The 21,140-nt window shown below is 37.8% G+C and overlaps 1 protein-coding gene across 1 annotated transcript; it reads right to left on the reverse strand.

Annotated features, from left to right (window-relative positions):
- Positions 1 to 2,038: 2,038 nt before the first annotated feature.
- Positions 2,039 to 19,089, reverse strand: LOC135196920 (venom carboxylesterase-6-like). The gene is made up of 12 exons (XM_064223750.1): positions 18,645 to 19,089; positions 15,048 to 15,780; positions 13,082 to 13,213; positions 12,804 to 12,945; positions 12,439 to 12,624; positions 11,803 to 12,002; positions 8,748 to 8,898; positions 8,214 to 8,389; positions 6,325 to 6,481; positions 5,956 to 6,079; positions 5,050 to 5,170; positions 2,039 to 4,137 (listed from the first exon to the last, which is right to left on the reverse strand). The coding sequence occupies exons 2-12, from the start codon at positions 15,777 to 15,779 to the stop codon at positions 4,054 to 4,056; spliced, it is 2,205 nt and encodes a 734-aa protein (XP_064079820.1). The 5' UTR covers position 15,780; positions 18,645 to 19,089; the 3' UTR covers positions 2,039 to 4,053.
- Positions 19,090 to 21,140: the final 2,051 nt, after the last annotated feature.

A 21,140-nucleotide genomic window follows, 5' to 3' on the forward strand; every position in this document is an offset into this window, starting at 1 on the left:
GACAAAGCTATTAGGAAAGCTGTATTGAACGCACACCTATAGGGTAGTGTCCCCATTTAGTACTCAAGTATATCCTTGTTTTATGTTGTTGCAAGAGCCCCTTTAGTCTCTAGTTGAGAACGTTGCTTGTTTCTACTGTACAAGACCTGTTTTCCACAGTTGCAGACCCATCTAAGGAGCTGTTTGGTTCTGTTAGGAACAGTTGTCCTTGATATTAGAGTGGACATGAATCAATTCTTTCCCGAAGGAAAAGCTTTGTAATGGGAAAAATATTCCTTTAATTATTAGTGATTTATTTAGGAATGGATTCATCATCCTCCTCTAATATCTGTACACTACTGTTGTAAGAATAATTGGAACTGAAATGTTTTCATTTTTGTTGTGGACACGAGTGCACGGTGGCAGTGTGGCCAGACCCTTGTTTTGTTTGTCTTCCCCTTTGAGTATGGGAGCACTGCCCTGAATCTTTCGTCTGCATTTTGGTAACACTAAAAAAACCATGTAAGGATCACGAATGCTCTCGAAGGGGAAGAGGGACGTCAACCAGTCCACCCTTCATTTTGGGATATTTTACCAAATTATTAATACAAATTATTATGTATCCCTTGCAAGGGATCTAGTCCAGGAGTTCTGAAGACTAGGTAAATTAACCAAGTCCGGGAGACTAGGCCTGGGAGAAAATTGGCATGATGTACTGAGTAATAAAGAAACAAGCCGAGTACCAGGAATTTTCTTCAATACCCCTAAAATGGAAATCAGCACTTCAATTGCCTCCCAGCGGGAAGATATCACCTGGCCTCATCAGTAATAAGACCCATATACACAAGGAATATCATGTAATACAGGTAGGCCAGGCCTACCCTATTTCCCAGGCAGCATAAACAGCACTGTGTCAACTATGACACAGTACCATTCTCCGACCCCTGTCTCCAGGCAAGAAGACTGACAACAGTGCATATGTATACTAATAGTATTATTAAACTCGTATCGTAATGTCTTAGTGGGGAAAAATTCCACCGTGATTCCATCGCTGTATTTAATTTTGAAAACTTATACACGTTGTCTTGACTAATTCTTACCAAGATAAAACTCCAAAACGGGCGTTTCCAATCTAACCTTAAACAGTTATTGTTGATTAGTGACTTTGAGACAGTGTAGCACCCGTGCACTTGAACCCTCCCGTCAATTCTTGTGCAAGCGTTATTCTAACCTACGTTTCCCTAACTTCCTGGAAGGTAGGTAGCCTACCTAAAAAGCCTAGCAGTAGCAAGCGGCTCAAATTTGAAGCATGTGAGTTTAAAACAAAAACCAGCCTTACTTTTCTTCTGTTCTGTCACTTGTTACCAGCGCTAAGTCTTCGAAATCACTTAAATGTTGTTGCTGTAACTGGAGAAGTAATGGTCAATGGAGTGGTTTGAGGCTCGTCGAGGTGCATCAAAACGGTCACTCGTAAAGGCCGCCCGCCACTAAACGTTCATTTAACCAAACGTCAATGGCGGCTTACGTCGCTCGTTTGTGGCAAATTAACCACCCGGCTGAAGCTACATATTCAAAGTCCCGACTTAATGAAAAAAGTAAAGCCAATACTCTTACATCCGCAATTTAGGCTCTACTGTGTTGGGATGAAAGCTGTAAGTCTAAAGGAATAGGCCTATTTTTTATATTAAATGAATAAAAAAAGGTGACACAAGAAAGAAGCCAAGTTGGTAATTATTAAATGCAGTATTTTGAAATGGAACCCAGGAATAATAAAATTTTCATTGTAGAACGCACACACACATGTATATATATGTATTCACTTTTGTGTATATGTATATCATACTGTGTCGCAAAGAATCTTCGCCCACCATTAAAGTTATTGCCACATTACGGTGAAGCTTATCTATCAAAATATTGTTTGAGACAAAGAAGTGTTTGTAACTTGCAAATGCTATAAAGCTTTGCTGCCAAAGTCATAATCCTTACGATGAACATGTTCGAAAGATAGTAGCTTGTAAGGAACGACTTTTATCAAGAAAGGAAAGGATATTAACTAATCAGAGTCTCAGGAGCATATACTAGTGTATAATTTTTACAAAATATGAGAATTATTTCAACCCAAACTTCATGAAATTTCTTTTTTATGGCCATTCACAGGTTAAAAGTAAAGAAAATGGATTCCCGAGCCTTAATCATTTATGTATAAACAAGATTGTGTCAGTTAAAAACAAATCACTAATTTACATTCATTGTCCTTTTACTTTAATTTTGAGACTATATCTTGGCGAGACTTACTTACCATAACATTCCAGTTCTGAATCATCAACGCACTAGAACTATTCTTTATTGTCAAAGGAAATTACAATCCGAGTAATGAAAATTAATATAGTTATCAGAACAAACCGTTGACAGAAACCTTTTGACAACTCCTCCATCCGGTTACTTTTTCTTGTAGCATTAAAATTAGCCTGGTTCTTGTCAGTGACAGACAGTGAGTTGGACGCGTCTAGGATGTGCGGTAAGTTAGCCAATAACTGTCGCTTGTTTTGTTCCCAATTTTGTGCGTTTATTATGAAGTGGATGTTGTACAGGACTGCTGTATTCTTAGAATATTTTATGCATCGCTTAAAATCTTTGTTCAGTCGTTGCTGTTCTTCAGTATCTCACAGTGTCAATCTGGAGTGGAGATCTCTTGCTAAGAGTGTGACTTCGGGCGGCCATATTGAAAGGTTTCGGTCCAGCTCATAGTACTGTGCTTTATTACTATTATTATTATCTTTGCTACTATTATTATTTTTCTCTTTTTTCCTATTATTAATATCTTACAATTATTATTATTATTATTATTATTATTATTATTATTATTATTATTATTATTATTATTATTATTATATAACTGGACCCAATTTCACAGCGAAAAAATTACCTAACAAAAGCAGGTTGGCCCAAGCACTCCAACCATTGTGGCCAAGGCCTAAGCATCTGCTCTTGGATCTAAGTGGTGTCAAGCATAAATGGTTCTTGTAAAGTACAGGACTTTCTTTGCATACACTCAATAAGCACTAACTAAACAGTAGGCTAATGTACACTCACTAAACACTCACACTCACTAAACACACATACTTAATATACACTCACTCTCCATAAGACTAAATACTCACTGAATACCCAACTCTCACTAGGCAGTCACTATACACTAAATGCTCACTAAATACTTGTAAAACGCTAAATTCACTAATACTCACTATACCTCAAACACTCAGTAAACACTCACTTAATCCTAAACAATGATAACACTAAGCATTCCCTAAGAACTCACTTTACACTAAATATTCACTAAGTACTCACTATATGCTGAACACTCACTAAGCACTCACTACACGCTAACTACTCACTAAACCCTAAGTGTTCATTAAACCCCTAAACACTCATAAAACACTAAACACTGAATGACCATCCGTTCATCATTCATTAAACACTCAATCAACAGGAAAGATTCACTAAACACTAACATTCAATAAACACTTATACACACTAAACCCTCACCAAACACTAACATTCACAAGACATTTACTTTACACTCTCTACACACAAACATTAACTAAACCTAAACACTCACTAAACATTCACTGAATACTGACAGACTAAACATTTGCTAAACATTAGCATTCATTCACTAACCCTAAACACTCGCCAAACATTCACTGAACACTCACTAAACGTTCACTGAATGCTCACGCACTAATCATTCGCTAAACACTAACATTCACTAACACTAACACGCATTAAACATTCAGTGAATACTTACATACTAAACATTCATTAAACCCTAAACTATGCAGTCACTATACACTTACTCATAAACATTCACTAAACCCTAAAAATTTGCTATACACGTACTCATTAAACATTAACAATAAAAAAAATTCAAATTCACACTAATCCCTTTTTCAATTTGTGGGTTAAGTGACTTTCAAAAATGGCCGCAAGGCTTTGCAGCGCCGCCCTGGTGGAAGACCACCAAACTACATAGTACTGGTACAGAGATCGCAACTCCAGGTATATATTTACCCTCTATGGTATTTCATTTTTGGAAATTCGTTCTGGGAACAAAACCTTGTTCGTCTCTGTGGGCAGACTGCGCCAAAAGTCCAGACTCTGAAAGAAAATGATTGGTGAAAACTAGACAACAAAAGAAAGGTGTAGCAACAGGTCTAAAATACACTGTGACTAAGAGATTTGTCAGAGTCAAGTGTAACTTATTGTCTTTAGATGCAATGAACATCATTTACACATGTAGTAAATTATAATTACCTACATTTTCTTGTAGCTAAGATAACATTCACCATCAAAATAACATTTAGTCACTGGTGTATCTAGAATTTCATTCTGATCTTTAAGTTTTTTTTTCAACAAACGTATTATACGTGTTTGCTATAAAATAACAGTAATTTAGCCTGACAATTTCCTCCTCTACTGTTCTCATTTTCTTTTTGAACTCATCCCTGACTCATTTTTTTCCTCAAGCCAACCGAACAGCTGGTTCTATATAGCATCACATCAGGTTTGATTTGCTTGTGAGGGAAGTTGACAGAAGAAATGTTAGATTTTTCAGGGAGATGATTTTGCTTCGGTTTGTTTATTCCTGTGCCTCTCTATTAGCCTGATTATATGTAAAGTAATGAGTGGAATTTGACAAAAGTTTTCAATAAGATGGGCATCGTGAGTGTCAACGAGTGATTAGATTTCGTGAAGACGCCATTGTAACTTTTGGAGATAAAGGGCATTCTGAGGGGGTGGGGTATGCATTGTCTAGCCTCGTTTCAAAATGAATGCTCCAGGCGAAGGAAACTAAACTAGTATATACGAAATTTCTGTAAATTTGCGTTAAATAGTACATGCACAAAAATATGACGAACTACTATTTAACAAATTTGTGTTATTTACTCGGTGTTAACTCTGATGAATTAAAAATGCAAGATAATTGGTAAACAATATGATTGCATACCCCCAATATATTCAAGAAGCAATAAACGATATGTTGCTCTGGTACTGATAGCTTTAACTTACCTCGATGCAATCGTAATTTTGCATTAGAAGGGATGAGTTTATAGCCAAGAACTGAAGGCAGGTAGTATTATTAGAGACAGGCAGCCATTTGGTCCCCAGAGTATCGTCTGGTGTTGGGTCCCTATAGGAGGAGTGCTATTTACATATATGATTGATAGTAGACTATAGTAGATTCATATCACCCGTGCATCTGATGTCTAGGCCAGTCCCTTACGACGCTCCTGATTGGCTGTTGATGAGCCAATCACAGGGCTGGAAACTCTCAGTCTCTCGAGAGAATTCACATAGACAGGATGTATGTTCCACCTCTCCTGAGGGATACTTTTAAAAGACATATCCCTCAGGAGAAGTGGAACTTACCTCCTGAATATGTGAACTCTCGAGAGAGAGACTGAGAGTTTCAGGCCCTGTGACTGGCTTATCAACAGCCAATCTGGGGACGGGCCTAGACATCAGATGTACGGTTCATGTGCATCTACTATAGTACTAAAAATGGCGGAAGCTCCTTGGGACGCCGTGTTGAGTAGGCTACTAGCCCCTGGGGGATCGAATTATTATATAAACCCATTTCTTTATTGTGTGGTAGACTAATCATATTAATAAACGATATCTAGTATGCTAAACACGGCGTCCCAAGAAGCTTCCACCATGTTTAGTACTAGCACCTCTGACGAGTATATATATATAACAAGCCAAAGTAGCACCGATTTGTGATTCATTTATTTTTAAGAAATTCTTCATTATTCAAAATGTTTGAAGAACTAACTTCATAGGCATTTAAATTAGCCCATACGAAGTTCTTACACTCCACATCAAGGTAATCATGATAAAGCTAATACGGATGGTTTGAAAAATGATGAATAAGCATAAAAGGCCCACCCACTGACCAAAATGATCTACTCTTACCCGTGCAGAGCGAAGTTAGTCCACAGGTCTACCATCAACTCGCGAACTGCTAAGTCCTCAGGGTGTTGAAGATTAATCACTGTATAATTGAATAAGTAAGGGAGGTCGTCTGCATTAGTTATCCCTGTTGGAGCAAGAGAATCTTCGCTTGAATTCTTTCATCGGGTTCTAAAAAATGGTTATGAAATCTAATTAAAAAATATTTGAGTTGACTCACATTTCCTTGAAAGACGAATATGCTGCAATTGCATCGAACTGTAAATGGTGTTTATATTTCGAAATATAGATTTTATCCATCAGTTTCTCCGAAGTGCTCATAACAAAACAGGAAAAACAAATGATTATACAGTATAGGGCCAAAGATCTTACATTGGTCTCCTGCCTCTGGGCCACAAAGGTCAGTAAAACTGTGTTGACCTCTGTACTGCAACTCGTATGCGAATACTTTTGTTCCTTGAAGATTTTGATTGGCATGCAGTTGGGTTACTTCAGCATGAGACCACTTAAAAGCAAGGTCACTTATCATCTGAAAAGAAGGTCACGTTAAATATTATGCCCAAGTCTTCAAAATGCTTAGCCTGGAAAGTCCCCCGTAGGGGGTAGTGCGTCAGTATACCTCATGCGGTGCAATGTAGGCATTACTTAGGATTCTTTGCAGCGTCCACCCTCTCCTAACAATTGTTTCATAGTGCAACTGCTTTGAGGTTTTCCTCCTGTAACACCTTTTCACTGTCAGTTTCCGTTTCAGCGCTGAATGGCCTTAGTTGCCACAGTGCTTGTCATGTATACCAAAAATCTATAAATCAGTCACTCAATCAATCAATCAGTTGGCCAGGAAAGTTGTCTTACTGATGTGCCAAATTTGTCCTAAAGTCTAAGTCAGTTCTGTAGTACCATCGAATGGAGTATGGGACCTGTTTCACAGAGAAATGCATAAGTTAAGTATATCTTAGTTTAACCAGACCACTGAGCTGATTAACAGCTCTCCTAGGGTGGCCCGAAGGATTAGATATCTTTACATGGCTAGGAACCAATTGGTCACCTAGCAACGGGACCTACAGCTTATTAGGGGATCCGAACCACATTATATCGAGAAATGAATTTCTATCACCAGCAACAAATTCCTCTGATTCCGCGTTGGAAGAGCCGAGAATCGAACATCGGACCACCAGATTGGCAGCCGAGCGCGAAAACCACTCGTCCAACGAGGAGCTAGAGAAATGCATAAACAAAGTGAGATGGTGAAGGGGGAGGGAGATTAAGAGGGGTTGGGGGAGAGGATATTGCGAAGTGGACTTAACTAAGTCCCGGTGTCCATCCACAGAAAGAAGGGTCGACTGGGTGAGCAGCGAGCGGGAATCAAACCCAACAGACTTTCTGAGTGCGACCTTAGAAAGAAAGTCTCCAAACAGTCATAAATTACAATCCAAATTCTGTATACGGATCTGAATTCATCACAAACTGTAATATAATCTTCCTTGATCCATAGCTTCCCCTCCATGAGATTTAGCTCAAATCCACCGATTACTTTTAGATACGTGGACCGAAAGGCATAAAAACAAACATACAGTTATGTGTAATTATATATTCAGTGGACAACTATGTCCTACTGAAAATGATAGCTCGCTGCCAACACCCACACATGGATGCTCAAAATCTGTTCCTAACATACCAAGTGGCGGATGATTGAAAGGCGATGCATGAACGCTTACTGTCTGGGTGGCTGTTATGAGTCTAGTGCAGCTCGGTGTTTTTATGCTCAGATTAAGTATGTCTAATGTTCGGTCTGAAGGAGGGTATGATTTACACTAAGTGTGTTAGGATTTGATTTCTCCTTAATTAATCGTTCATGTCCTGGAACGTTCATTTTCATCAGCGGAACCGAAACACATCTGAGGAAAAATCAGTTAGATTCTGACCATCTTATTTGGAGGCAGAATTTTGCACTATCCATATACCCGTAACATAAGCAAACACTTTCTATAATTTCTATGCACCAGAAGCATCACAGATCAATTCAAGTGCTAAACTTATTTAGCATATCAAAATAATTAGGATAAATACCACAGAAGGCAATAGATATGATTCACACAATGGTTCTTCGAACTTTGCAATACTCTTACGAGCATTAAAAGGAAGACAGCGCATAATATTCTAGTTGGCATTAAAAGAATTAACAGCTGATAATATTCTTGTCAATGTTAAATTAAATAGCGGAACGATGTTTTTAGTATTGCGGGGAGCGACTGTGAACTCACCTGGACCGTTTCATTGACTACATCCCACGAAATGGACTGATTTCCCAGATAATGGTGAAAGATTTTCCTGGCCAGATGCACTGGAGACGACTCCTTGTCGACAGCCATCATGGTAGGAGCTGCTATCTCGAAGTTGTCGACCAGATCTTGAGACAGCCAAGGATTTAGCGCAAATGCTGTGGAAAGGAAGATGGGAGAATGGAAAATGTTTATTGACTGGTTTTCTTTCGTATCATTCAAGCGGCAAGAAAGTTACACAGTGTTATGTCATAGTACAACCTCTTTTCATTCTAGTTCTAGGATAATAAACACGTCAAGGGAAGGTGAGATTTAACTAGAATCAAATGCACTGGCAGCATAATGAACTGGATTGCCGTGATTGAAAGTCTTTCCCTTTCTCCTTCATTTTGAAAGACACGAGCCAAGCCAATTCCCATCTTTCAATGAGAAATGGCAATGTTGTTTCTGATGAAATGGAAAGAGATGAATAGCTGTTGCTTATCGGAGATGAAGAACAGACCCGCCAATACCCACGCAAAGCAATGGTGGCTCCTTCGTGCATGTTGACCCCAGAGACAATATCGACAGGGTGGTACTTTCCTTCCTTCAGGAGGGAGGCCGGGTGAGCTGGCAAGAAATCTCCATCCACCCGGGGCGTCATTACTAACGGAAGGGACACAATCATCTAGAAGGGAACGATTAAACATAATGGTAAAGTAGTACTTTATGCTAGGATACGTTCTTAAGGTTAGTTTGTACACAGATTTCCGCGACCTCATTTCCTGAATAAAGATTGTGAATGCATCCACATTTTTCATTGCTGTTTTCAGGTTACTTACAGCAAATGTCTTCAAAGAAAGATTTTTGCAAAATTTTGCTCATGTCCTGCCGAAAATCAAAGTTGCAGGTTTTCATAATTTTTCCTTCACTGTGTAAGATAAGTGTCATCATTTTTTTTTATATCAAAGTGGCGACTGATTTGTAATTATTCCACCGAGGGCCTCTTCATTAGCCCCCTTGTCATTGCAAAACCTTAAAAAGGTCGAAGACCAGTCTGATATGTTCTGTTAAAGAGCTCACAAGAATTATCACAATAAATGAATGCACTCAACTCAAGTCCCTTAGATTTAGAAACAAGGTCTCGCCGTTGACTTCTGCCGTCACACTCTTTCAGATGAAGAAGTTTTGGTTGGGCTCAATGAAAGTTCAGTGTGTCAAGCATTCAGATAAACACACACACGCACGCGCGCACACACACACACACACAAACTGTCACTATTCGTATAATTGTAAGCTTTCTAATGAACCGCAATTTATCGCCTAACACTTATTTAAAAAGCAATTGAGAATTTGCGCATGAATAAAGGGATCTTTCCTAAATAGCGACACCCACAGGTTTTCGGTGGTCGTTATCTAGGAAAGATTCCAATAAAGAAACAGCACATTCACACACGAACACACACACTTACACACATACACAGGTAATAGTTTTGACACATGAAGAAATGAACATATTCATTCACTGACGCAAGAAAATCGTCTGTAAACAGAGTTCTAGTTCCTCATTGGACGAGTGGTCTACGTGCTTGCCTGCCGATTCGGCAGTCCCGAGTTCGATTCCCCGCTCTGCCAATGTGGAATCAGAGAAATTTCTCTCTGGTGATTAGAAATTAATTTCTCCATATAATGTGGTTCAGATCCCACAATAAGCGGTAGGTCCCGTTGCTAGGTAACCAATTGGTTCGTAACCACGTAAAAATATCTAATCCTTTGGGGCAGCCCATAGAGCGTAAATCATTGGAGTGGCGATCTCCCTCCCTGCCTAACGTGTGACCTCGAGAGGCCATATTGAAAGGTCTCGGTCCAGCTCATGGTACTATACCTATTACTTTCATGATTTTTATTACTACTATTACTTTTATCTGTTTACTATTATTATATTATTATTTTTACTACTGGTATACTACTATTATATTATTATTATTATATTACTGGATCCAATTTCACAGAGAAAAATTACCTTACAAAAACAGGTTGGCCTAAGCACTCCAACCATTGTGGTCAAGGCCTAAGCATCTGCTGTTGGATCTAAGGAGTGTCTAGCATAAATGGTTCCTGTAAATTACAGGGCTTTCTTAGCATAGAGTCACTAAGCCCTAACTAAACAGTAATGTACAACCACTAAACACTAACATTCACAATACACTTTCACTCACTAAACACTCACAGTTACTATACACTCACACTCACTATACACACACTTACTATACACTCACTAAACACTTGCACTTAACATACACTCACTCAATAACTAAACACTTACTGGATAGTCAACAATCACTAAGCACTCACAATACAGTAAAAGCTCACTAAACTCATAAAACACTAAGCATTCACTATACACTCACTATACAAATACAGTAAACATTCACTAAACACTCACTTAATCCTAAACATTCATTAAACACTAAACAATCACTAAGCATTCACTAAGCACTGACTATACACTAAACATCCACTTAGTACTCTCTATACACTAAACACTCACTAAATATTCACTAAGCATTCACTGTACACTGAACCCTAAACACTCACCTAACACTAAACACTGACTAAATGCTAAATGCTCATTAAGCATCACTCACTAAACACAAAATAAACACTTACACACTAAACATTCACTAAACACTAACAATCATAAGACATTCACTAAACATCCATTGAATACTTACTATTATTCACTAAACACAAACATTCACTAAACCCTAAACACTCACTGAATGCTTACTCACTAAACATTCGTCAAACACTAACATTCACAAAACATTTTCACTTATACTCTAAACACTAACTAAACAAACTTACACACTAAACACTAACATGCACTAAACCTTCACTAAACCCTAAACACTCACTAAACACTTGGCACACTCAACATTCACTAAACTCTTAACATTTGCTAAACCTTCACTGAATGCTTATGCACTAAACTAAACAATTGTTTAACACTAACATTCACATAACATTTTCACTCTAATCACTCACTAAACATTCACTAAACACTCACTAAACATTCATTGATTACTTACACACTAAACATTCACGAAACATTCATCAAAACCCTAAATGATAAACATTCACTGAATACTTGCATAATAAAGATTCAGTAACATTCACAAAACAAAACATTCAGTAAACATTCACTAAACCATAATCTGAACATTTACTTATAAACATTCAACAAACACTAACTCACTAGACCCTAAAAAATTGCTAAACACTTACTCCTTAAACATTAAAAACATTGCGCTAATCCCTCTTCGATTTGTGGGTTAGTAGACCTTCAAAAATGGCCGCAAGGCTTTGCAGTTTGCACCGCCGCCGCCCTGGTGGAAGACCACCGAACTACGTAGTACTGGTATAAAGATCGCAACTCCAGGTATATACCCTCTATGGGCCAGCCCTAGGAGAACTGTTAATCAGCTCAGTGGTCTGGTTAAACTAAGATATACTTAACTCTGTAAACAAAGTTGCCAGTGTGAAAACAATGGGCTTGACTCAGAGATCAACTAGAAGAGCCAACACTTACAGTGAACAAAGAAGGCGCCTCAACGAGGTCGTTCAATGGGAGATCCTGCAGACACTTCAGGAGGACGCTAGAGTCGAAGGATTCATTTTCCGTGCAGTTGTATTTGCTACCAATCGCCATAGCGACTTTCTTGTGGTCAGTCCTCAACGCCCACTGGTTCAGTGCGTTTCCAGACTGCAGGATCATTCTCTGGAACAGACCTTCAAGAGAAACCTGATCAGCTCTTTGGTGTTAAAAAGGAAATCTGAATCTATCAAATTGTCATATTTCTATCCTTCAAAGTGCATAATCCTTATGAACATACCCGTCTGTCTGTCATTTTAGAAGAAAGCTTAACATTAAACATGCTCGTAATCAGCAAGTATTTAAAATTTTTATAAATATCATAAATGCTTCATTACTGGTCCTTTTCCATTGAACTGGTGGTTGGCTCACTGATTTATATACAGTGAAATGAGAATGCATAAGAATATGTGTTTAAATAACATATCTTGATTGGGTTTTGATAATTTCTAAGGAGAATTTATCTATAATATTTTTCCATTCCTTCAATTTGTAAAACGATAGCTCTTATAAAATCTTGATTTCATTGTCTGCGAGTGTAACAGTGTCAGTGACATGAAACTCAGTACTCGCCTTCAGATCGCGGTGAGAGAATGTGAAAATGAACCGAGGAAGCCCCGGAGCCTTCCCCAAATACGGTGACCTTTTCTGGGTCGCCACCGAGGTCGTGGATGTTTTGCTGCACCCATCGTAGAGCCAGTGACTGGTCTTTTAGGCCTAGGTTTCCTGGCAGTACGTCATCTTCCGTTGACAGGAACCCTTCGAGAAAATGGAATTTTTCCCCCTCTTTTCCATGTAATAAGGTACAATCGACGAGTGACCAAAATTAAAACAGTCGTTACTAGTGTCGATATTATACATATTTAATTCATGAAAAGTAACAGCAAAAATTTACTTCAGAATTTACAGGAATCTTTTAGAAGACTTCATATTTTTACCTAAAGTTCCAAGGCGATACTGCACGACCACCAAGACGATGTCTCTCGTAAGTAATGGCAGAGGATGAAATTCGGTTGCGCCTCCAAGAATAAAATGCCCTCCGTGAATCCACACCATTACGGGAAGGTCTGACCTGTATGGCTGTTGGGGATCGTAAGATAACCTCAGCTTGCACTTGGTGCATATTACGAAATGGTATAATCATTAACAAATACTAATTAAATGGAAAAACCAGATAATGCATTAAAATCCCATATCTGTGCTACTTAGTACTTACTCTTGGGGTGTAAACATTGAGGTAAAGACAGTCCTCATTTCCTATTGTTATATAGAACTCCTGTTGAGGACACAGTGGTGCCTCAATGCTGCCATTTCTTACGCCTTTCCATGGAAATGCTGGCACTGGATCCTAGAAGCATACACAAAAATAATATTATAATTTATATATTTCTCTGGTATTTAGCAATATTTTACTTAGAAATAGTGCTGAAAGGAACCTATTTAACGGAGCGACACGGCTGACCCAGAAATTTATATATATATAGATATATCTATACTATATATATATATATATATATATACGTATGTAGCATGTAACACGAGTTTATGCAAATATTTTGGGAAATCAAGAAAAAAGGTCAATTTAAGCAGAAAATGTTCTACAAACATATGCTTCATTTGCCAGTGAGGAGAATTTTAAAATAACCGTTATCATTAACGCAGCTTTCACGCGATTGACGTTGGTAGGGGGCGTCTGAAATGAAGGAAGCAAATGGATTGATAGTCTTTTAATTTTTATTTTCTTTCTTGCAAGTAATCTAATTTGAATGATTAGCTAGCAACGATAACATATGGCTTTACGTAGCAAGTAAGCAGTTTAAATGTAGCCGAGCAACATTCATTTGTGAACGTTGAATTCTAGCGTATTCTGTACTGCCGCCTCGTCACGGATTGTTGAACCAGGAATCGTGACCGCTCGGTTTTTTTTTTTTCATCTGTCCATCCGCCTGTGGTGTTTGCATATGGTAACACACTGCGTCCCTGGCTTTAGATAGTTACATTCAGCTTGCATTCAACATTAATAACAATATCCTATTTCGAATATTAACGGTGTAATTCGCATACAGTTAATCTTAAAACACTTTTCTGTTGCAAATGTACACCCAGATATCCTTTTATTTACCTAAAATTTACACATAGCGGAACTATCTAAAGCCCAGGACGCAGTGTTACCATACGAAAACACCACAGGCGGATGGACAGATGAAAAGAAAACAGAGTATAGGTCTACGCCTTGGACTGGTTCTGATGAGTACTTTAGATGGAGGGGAAGAGATTTTTAAATATACATTTGAAATCTTTTCTAGATGTAATGAATAAGCAGGCCTACCTTTGATGGCATCTTCAGTTAGGCTTACTTTTCTTTTTCTTGTTTTTTACCAGAGTCCAATGAATACCACTGATAGGGGGGAATAGGATTCAATGATGCATACATTTATTTTCTTCAAAATCTAAATAATACATCTGACTGGGAGGTACTTTATTTACATGGACCTAATCGCTCCATCTGTCTTCTGTGCAGCATCCTAGCTCCCCCGACATCCCAGGTTACTCACTCCAAATCTAACCTATTTGACTCACCTCAACCTCTCGGTACCAACCTCCATCGCGTGAAAGCAGGGCTTATGATAATGGTCATTTTGAAATTCCCCTCACCAACAAACGAAGCCTTAAAATGCATGTTTGGAAAATTTTATTCTCAAAATTACTTTTTCTTTCATTCCCCAAAATATTTGCATAAACTCGTGTTATCCTGTATATGTGTGCGCTTGTGTGTAAGTACTATCTATTTATGTATCTTAAACCTTTCAGTTATAAATTTGTGCCATTACTGACCTAAATACATTAATTCATTTACATTTATATGAAAAGTTAGAATGACCTCTAGCAATTCTTATAACTGAGAAAGACATTTTTAAGGTTTCTGTGAAATTAGAACAATACATAATATACAGCCCTATTTATTAAGAAAATATATATGAATTCTGAGGTAAATCAATAACGTAACACATTCACTACATCCTATTTTCCTCACATATGAATTTTACAGCCAATCAGGTATGACAGTAAATCCTAATCTTGATATTTTGTCAGTTTCTGTTAAATAAAATTTACCACTAAATAGCAATACGCTTGGAAAACGTTCTGCTCCACCTTCAGATTTGTAATTGGTATTCGCTTACCCTGAGTCTGAGGAGTCCTGTGGGAGGTTCTGCGTAGGGTATCCCCTTAAAACTATAGAAGAACCTATCTTGGCCTATAGCTTCCCTTCTGCTGAAGATAACGCCCTGCCTTAGATGTACAGTCACAATATCCTGTTCTTCCCGTGGAACCTCAACGATCTGATCTACGGTTTTCGGTAAACAATCAGATATAAAACCTTTTCTGTGGGCCATCATAGTCTCATTCCAGTTGGAAACCTTCAGGCGCTCATCTAGACTCCATGCCATTTCTTTCCACGTAGAATATGTTCTTTTAGTCATATCTGAGAGGGGACTGTTGCTCCTCCCAGGTACTGCACTATCGAATAGCCATTTGATCTTATCATTCCACAGATAAGTCAAACCTTCTGCTTTTAAGGAAGTCAGCGCTTCATTCCACTGTGCCACACTTTGGCGAAGTTTGGCTTCTTTATCGGTGTCCGTATCTTCAGGTAAACGGCAGCATCCTGATGTGTCCTTACTTTTCTCGCACGAGTCCTTGGCAATATTCCATAAAGAAATTAAAATGTCATTTAGTATGGAATTCAAATTAGTGGTCAAGTTAGTTTGATCTTCCAGATATTCATTTTCTTGTGTTTCGTTTAATAATATGGCGGCGAAGCTTCCAAATTCTTCATTCACTGGAAATGTTGTGGCCATAGAAAAGGAGAGAAGAATCGTGAAGATTCCCATCCATGTCTCAGTTATTATCATTCTGTAAGTAAGATGAAATATGAACATAAAGATATAAACTTCTATAATCGAATGCTGATCATACCTGAAATATTCACAGCGCCTCTGCAATACCAGATTTGTGGAGTGTGTATCAATTTTTTGGCCAAAAACAAGATGATGTGAGATTCGTTTGGTATTCGTACAGGAGGATGTACATTTGAATACTGTGACTACGGTAGGCACGCTTAGGTGAAAACCTGACAAAGTAAGAATAATATTCGTGACTAGGAAACGATCTTTCACCAGAGATGAGTAAGAGTGAGGAGCCCAGCAGAATGGAAATTACGAGGTCTGGCGTGTTTTCAATGCGATGCTTGGACCATCGCAGTGTTATCGAGCTATTTACACCCTAATTTATGACTAAAGCTTCATCATAAATATAGTACAGTCTCCTTTTTTCGTTTTTGTAGATGATGGTAAATATATGCAGGCGATATTATTATAGTGGACAATGAATGGAGGAGGTTACAGTTCAAATGCATGAAAAAGTTTCGGTGTCATCGGTTGCCTATATTTACCAAAAAGCTCAGAAAATGAACAAACTAAAAGATATTGACTGAAGGGCACTCTTCAAGCCCAACCGAGGAATACGTAGTAAAAATGGGTCGAATTCAAATCAGTTTTCTTAAATGTCCTTTTTTATTAATCCCTATCTTTAGGCCATGCATGCACCATCTATTAAACACTTATATCAGCATTATTTATATCGAGCAAAATCGTTTAAAAAATTGCTTTACTTCTGTTCCATCTTATTCTTTATCAATCTATTCCTTAAAAAATGACTTACTGCATCCGAAATCCTGGCTGAGAAATATGTTAGCACGTATGCTATACTTGAACACGATAAAATTTTCTATTCATTTACATTTATTCTTCTGAAAGGTATTGAGGAAAGCTTCACTGAGGATAAAATAAAACACTGTATGTTGTTCCCGATATAAAACTATAAAAACACACTGCTTTAACACATTAATAATGAATTCCTTCTAAATATGCGATTCCGCACATATGAGAATTGTTAGCTAACTCAGCGCCCGACTATTTCAGAGACATGATCTGTGACAATACTCGTGGAACATTTATATATGGTATTATTTTCGCTCTTTCCAAAGAGCCGCCATTGCCCATTGTTTCAACAATCAGATTAATTAGATGCGGCCGGAAGTTGAGTTGACAATGGTGGAGCGAAATTACATTGGAGTTGGTTATCTGTGTAACAACAACGGTACAAATGCACACGCACACGTCACATCATTTCAGTCCTTCTGTGAGGAATTAAATTACATTTGAAGGAAAGAAAATAAATGCTGATGCTCAGCTTTCCAACTTCATCGATGAACTAGACTATTTTATCACTCAAATAAGAAACATAAAAGAGGAATAAGGGCAAAATGTGCATTTAGGCGCTAGTCTCATAAAATGAAACTGGACCAAATATGAAACCTAAATTAGTATGAGAAGAAAAGTAAGGTATTATGAGAACAATGACGATATTTTCACCATCTGCAGGCTCAAGAATCATTACAGAACATTTCATTCACTCCTAAATTGACTTAAAGCAAGTCAAAGATATGCTTAAAAATTCATTACTTCACACACACACACACACACGTAGTGAAGTCTATTAAAATTCACTAGAAACACCACAGACACTTAGTTGTGCACAGGACACTCAACAGAGCTTAGTTTCAGAATTTTTTTTAATGAACTACACAACAAACTAAATTAAGAATCAAGACTTCATGAAATAGTGCGCAGGGGAAACTATAGGTTAAAATGAAAGGGAACTAAACTACATTTCAAGAAAATTTTAAAACTAATGATTATATATATATATATATATATATATATATATAACATATATATACATATATGTGTGTGTGTGTGTGATAGACAATAACTTAAACGACTCTGGCCAAGGCCCATGAAAAGTCTTGAACTATGGTGGTGGTAAGAATGAAAGAATTTATTGCAGAAATTACAAAAGATCGTGACCTAAGACCTGAATCAGTAGGTGCCAAAAACCTGCAAATATAACCTAACTACAAGCCATTTCACAAACTTGAGAACTCGTGCGCTAATTCGTTTGACGTGAAGTTTCTCTTCTGCATACCTAAGTTTATTAGGAAAGTTGTTTCAGACATTCGCATTTGATTAATTCAAGTGTTTTAGGCGACAGTAGATACCAATAGCACACTTGATGAGAGAGCCACAAAGCCTCTTTCCCTATAAAATTTGCGAGCTCAGTTTATGATACTACAGCGTAGTGAACTACGTCATTTACATGTGTTCAGGATCATCGTAAGGGATTAGAATGTCGAAAGAAAACGCCCTCGAAAACGTCAACGCGTGAATGTTCAAGACACTTTGGGAATGATGATTCGTTGTCCACATTGCGTAAACTACCATTTCTAGAAATGGTTCATCCGTTAATTCGACCTGACAGTCGGAATTTGAACTTCACCTGTTCCTAATTACTGGATACTTTTGAAGCTCTTCGAAATTACAATAAACTCAGACATATCTCTCGTTTCACTACGCTGCTACTGTTACTTACCCTACTGTTATTAGGTAGAACGTACTCACGGCAAATATACATGAAGTGAAAGCACGCTTTTAGACTCATTTTTGTTGTTAGATGAAGGTGACCATATCCCAGCAAGAGTTGCTTCCAAGAGCATCCCGCTAAACCCCTCACCAAACTGACAGTGCAAACTGTCCTATTACAATTCAGGAAATGAGGTTCAAACTGATATTAACGCTGAAGTAAATCATCCTGTGTTTGAAACCACCTCATTAAATAATCCACTGCACTCAGACGAAGTTAAAAAAGATATAGCGTACCTTATGAAATAAGATACTTATAAGAGGCAATTTCCTTATTTTTTTCACAACCGTTTGGTATGGAACTGGGACTACTTAGTCAGTTGTTAAGCTCCCTTTGAGAGAGGCAATACTGAGCTCGTGAATAACAATACAAGTGGTTTTATCATGACATCAAGGTTATTTATCTACCGCACAGGCGCGCTACTCTACAGTCATTGTACTTTAACGCTTGTAGGGTGTTGTTACATCAGTGTCCCGGAAGAGGATGCATATTTCTGGCTGCCTGTAGCGCAAGTAAAGAGGGAATGTATGAGGGATGCAGTGGCTTTTATTTCTGACAAACTTCCGTCGACCATTATGTGCTAGTGTCCACCATTCGTTATTTTTACTGGAAAGAAAAACAAATATCAGAACAAAAGTACTTCCGTTTACAAATCGTTGCTTCTGCGCACGAGAGCAGCCTTGTAAGGTAATATTTACATCTCATTTAGAAATTAGTCCAGTTCCAGTTACTTATTTTGTTATTCCACACACACACACACACACATATATATATAAATATATATATATATATCTATATATTATATATATATATATAGATTTTATGGATAATGAACTACGTTGTTCCTGAATGTCTTCACGCCTTTCTGTACCTATTATTCATCGTCATTTAACAACACTCCAGTTTCTGTTTGACCGGATGGCTACAGGCATTGTCTTGGTGCTCCCCTCCCGTTTCTTAGCTACGAGTTTGGGATGAGATTACCGGCCATACGCCTTTGGATCTACTTCACTAAAAGGAAAGTTATATGTCCACTGTATCCGCCATCCCTTGGTAACCCATTCATATACTGATCAGGCTATACTTCGCTGGGTAATTAGACGGGTATGGCGGAACTGCAAGTTGGTGATAATATGAGTTTATTTCCACGTCACACTTGTATTTGTTTGTATGTATGTATGTGTGTGTGTGTAGTACTGGAGACAAAGGAGACCGAAAACCATTTTTTTAAGATCTAGAATGTGTGAAAAATGTGTTCTCCATATTTTGTAGGACCTCTGGCCACATAACCAATATTCTTAATCTGTGTCATAATCTTCATGCCATATTTTTTTTCAGACTGGAATTAGGGAAATGAATCTCTTATCATTTCCGCTATTCTCGTTTTCTGGACCATCCTTCAGTGGAATTTGGAAAGGCAGTCCTAGGAGAGGAATGTTATTCAGGCCTTTTGTTGTTCCGTGGTACTGTAGGTACACCACACACGGTCCAATTTAGTCATGTGGTTTAGCATTTAATTATTTGGCTGGATGTAAAATAATCATAGAAAATTTCTATTGGAGTGCAGGCTTACCTATTAATCCTTAAATTTCATTTGTTTCTATTTCAGTTTGTCATCTATTATCATCATTATTATTCGTAGTAATAATGGTAGTATTACTAATAGTAAAATACCCATGATTTTTTCATCTTTGGTGTACCTTTACTATGGAAAAATGAGGCTGATCCAAGGGAACAGTCGAGGTTGCAAGTTCATACCCTGGGTACATTACATTCCCCTCGAAGCTATGGGACAATGGTACGTGTACCAGCATATTTCTAACGAACCCAGCAGCCAGACTATGACGAATCTCAGGTGGAGTGCATTTCCCGTAGACTATTGTTGTTACACACCAAAGAGAATTTAGTGTATGAACAGCAGAATAAGATATTCGTTCTATTGGTAAGCGCGTAACCAAAAATGTTCTTCGGCGGTGAGGAGCTGTCGCCAAATGGTCAGGACCGTTCTGCACTAAGGACTTCATTCAAGGGTCCGAAGTGCTACAATAATTAAACAATTAATGTAATGACTGTAGATCAGGGGTTCCCAAATCAGGGGTCGGGACGCCAAGTGGGGTCGGAATGCCCATTATGTTGGGTCATAAACAGGTCATAGGGTTGCTGGGGTACCCACTGGGAATGGGTGTACAAAACATCCAAGCAGCGGGTACGAAGTATCGTGTTAAATTCAATGCTTGGTATAGTATCAGTGACTATACTCTGACCGAGAGCAAAAATTGATCAAATAGTGACCAGTCGTAAAAGTAGTCTACTCATAATATCAGACAGCCAGGAGGTGCACTTATAATACTGCAGTTACAACTGAGCAGCATGTTATGAACCTATGAAGTGTTAAAATAGTATCACCATTTTGTAATTGTCAAATCTAAGAATTTCATGTATGATTAGATATACTTTTTGTAGATAAAATTCAAATGTTTTTTGTTTCTCTTTTACTTAAATAACACCATATGACCAAAATTCTCAGTAATGCTGTAAATGTAGAAATAAACCTAACTACTTTGGATATTATATATATAATATATATATATATATATATATATATATATAATATATATATATATATATATATACATATATATATATATATTCTTTTGTTTTTTTTACTTTGGGACGCACTGAACAGTTTAAAAGTGCTGAGTGGGGTCGTGTGAAGAAAAGCTTGGGAAACC

This window comes from Macrobrachium nipponense, chromosome 18 (genome assembly GCF_015104395.2).
Source record: "Macrobrachium nipponense isolate FS-2020 chromosome 18, ASM1510439v2, whole genome shotgun sequence".
NCBI lineage: Eukaryota > Metazoa > Arthropoda > Malacostraca > Decapoda > Palaemonidae > Macrobrachium > Macrobrachium nipponense.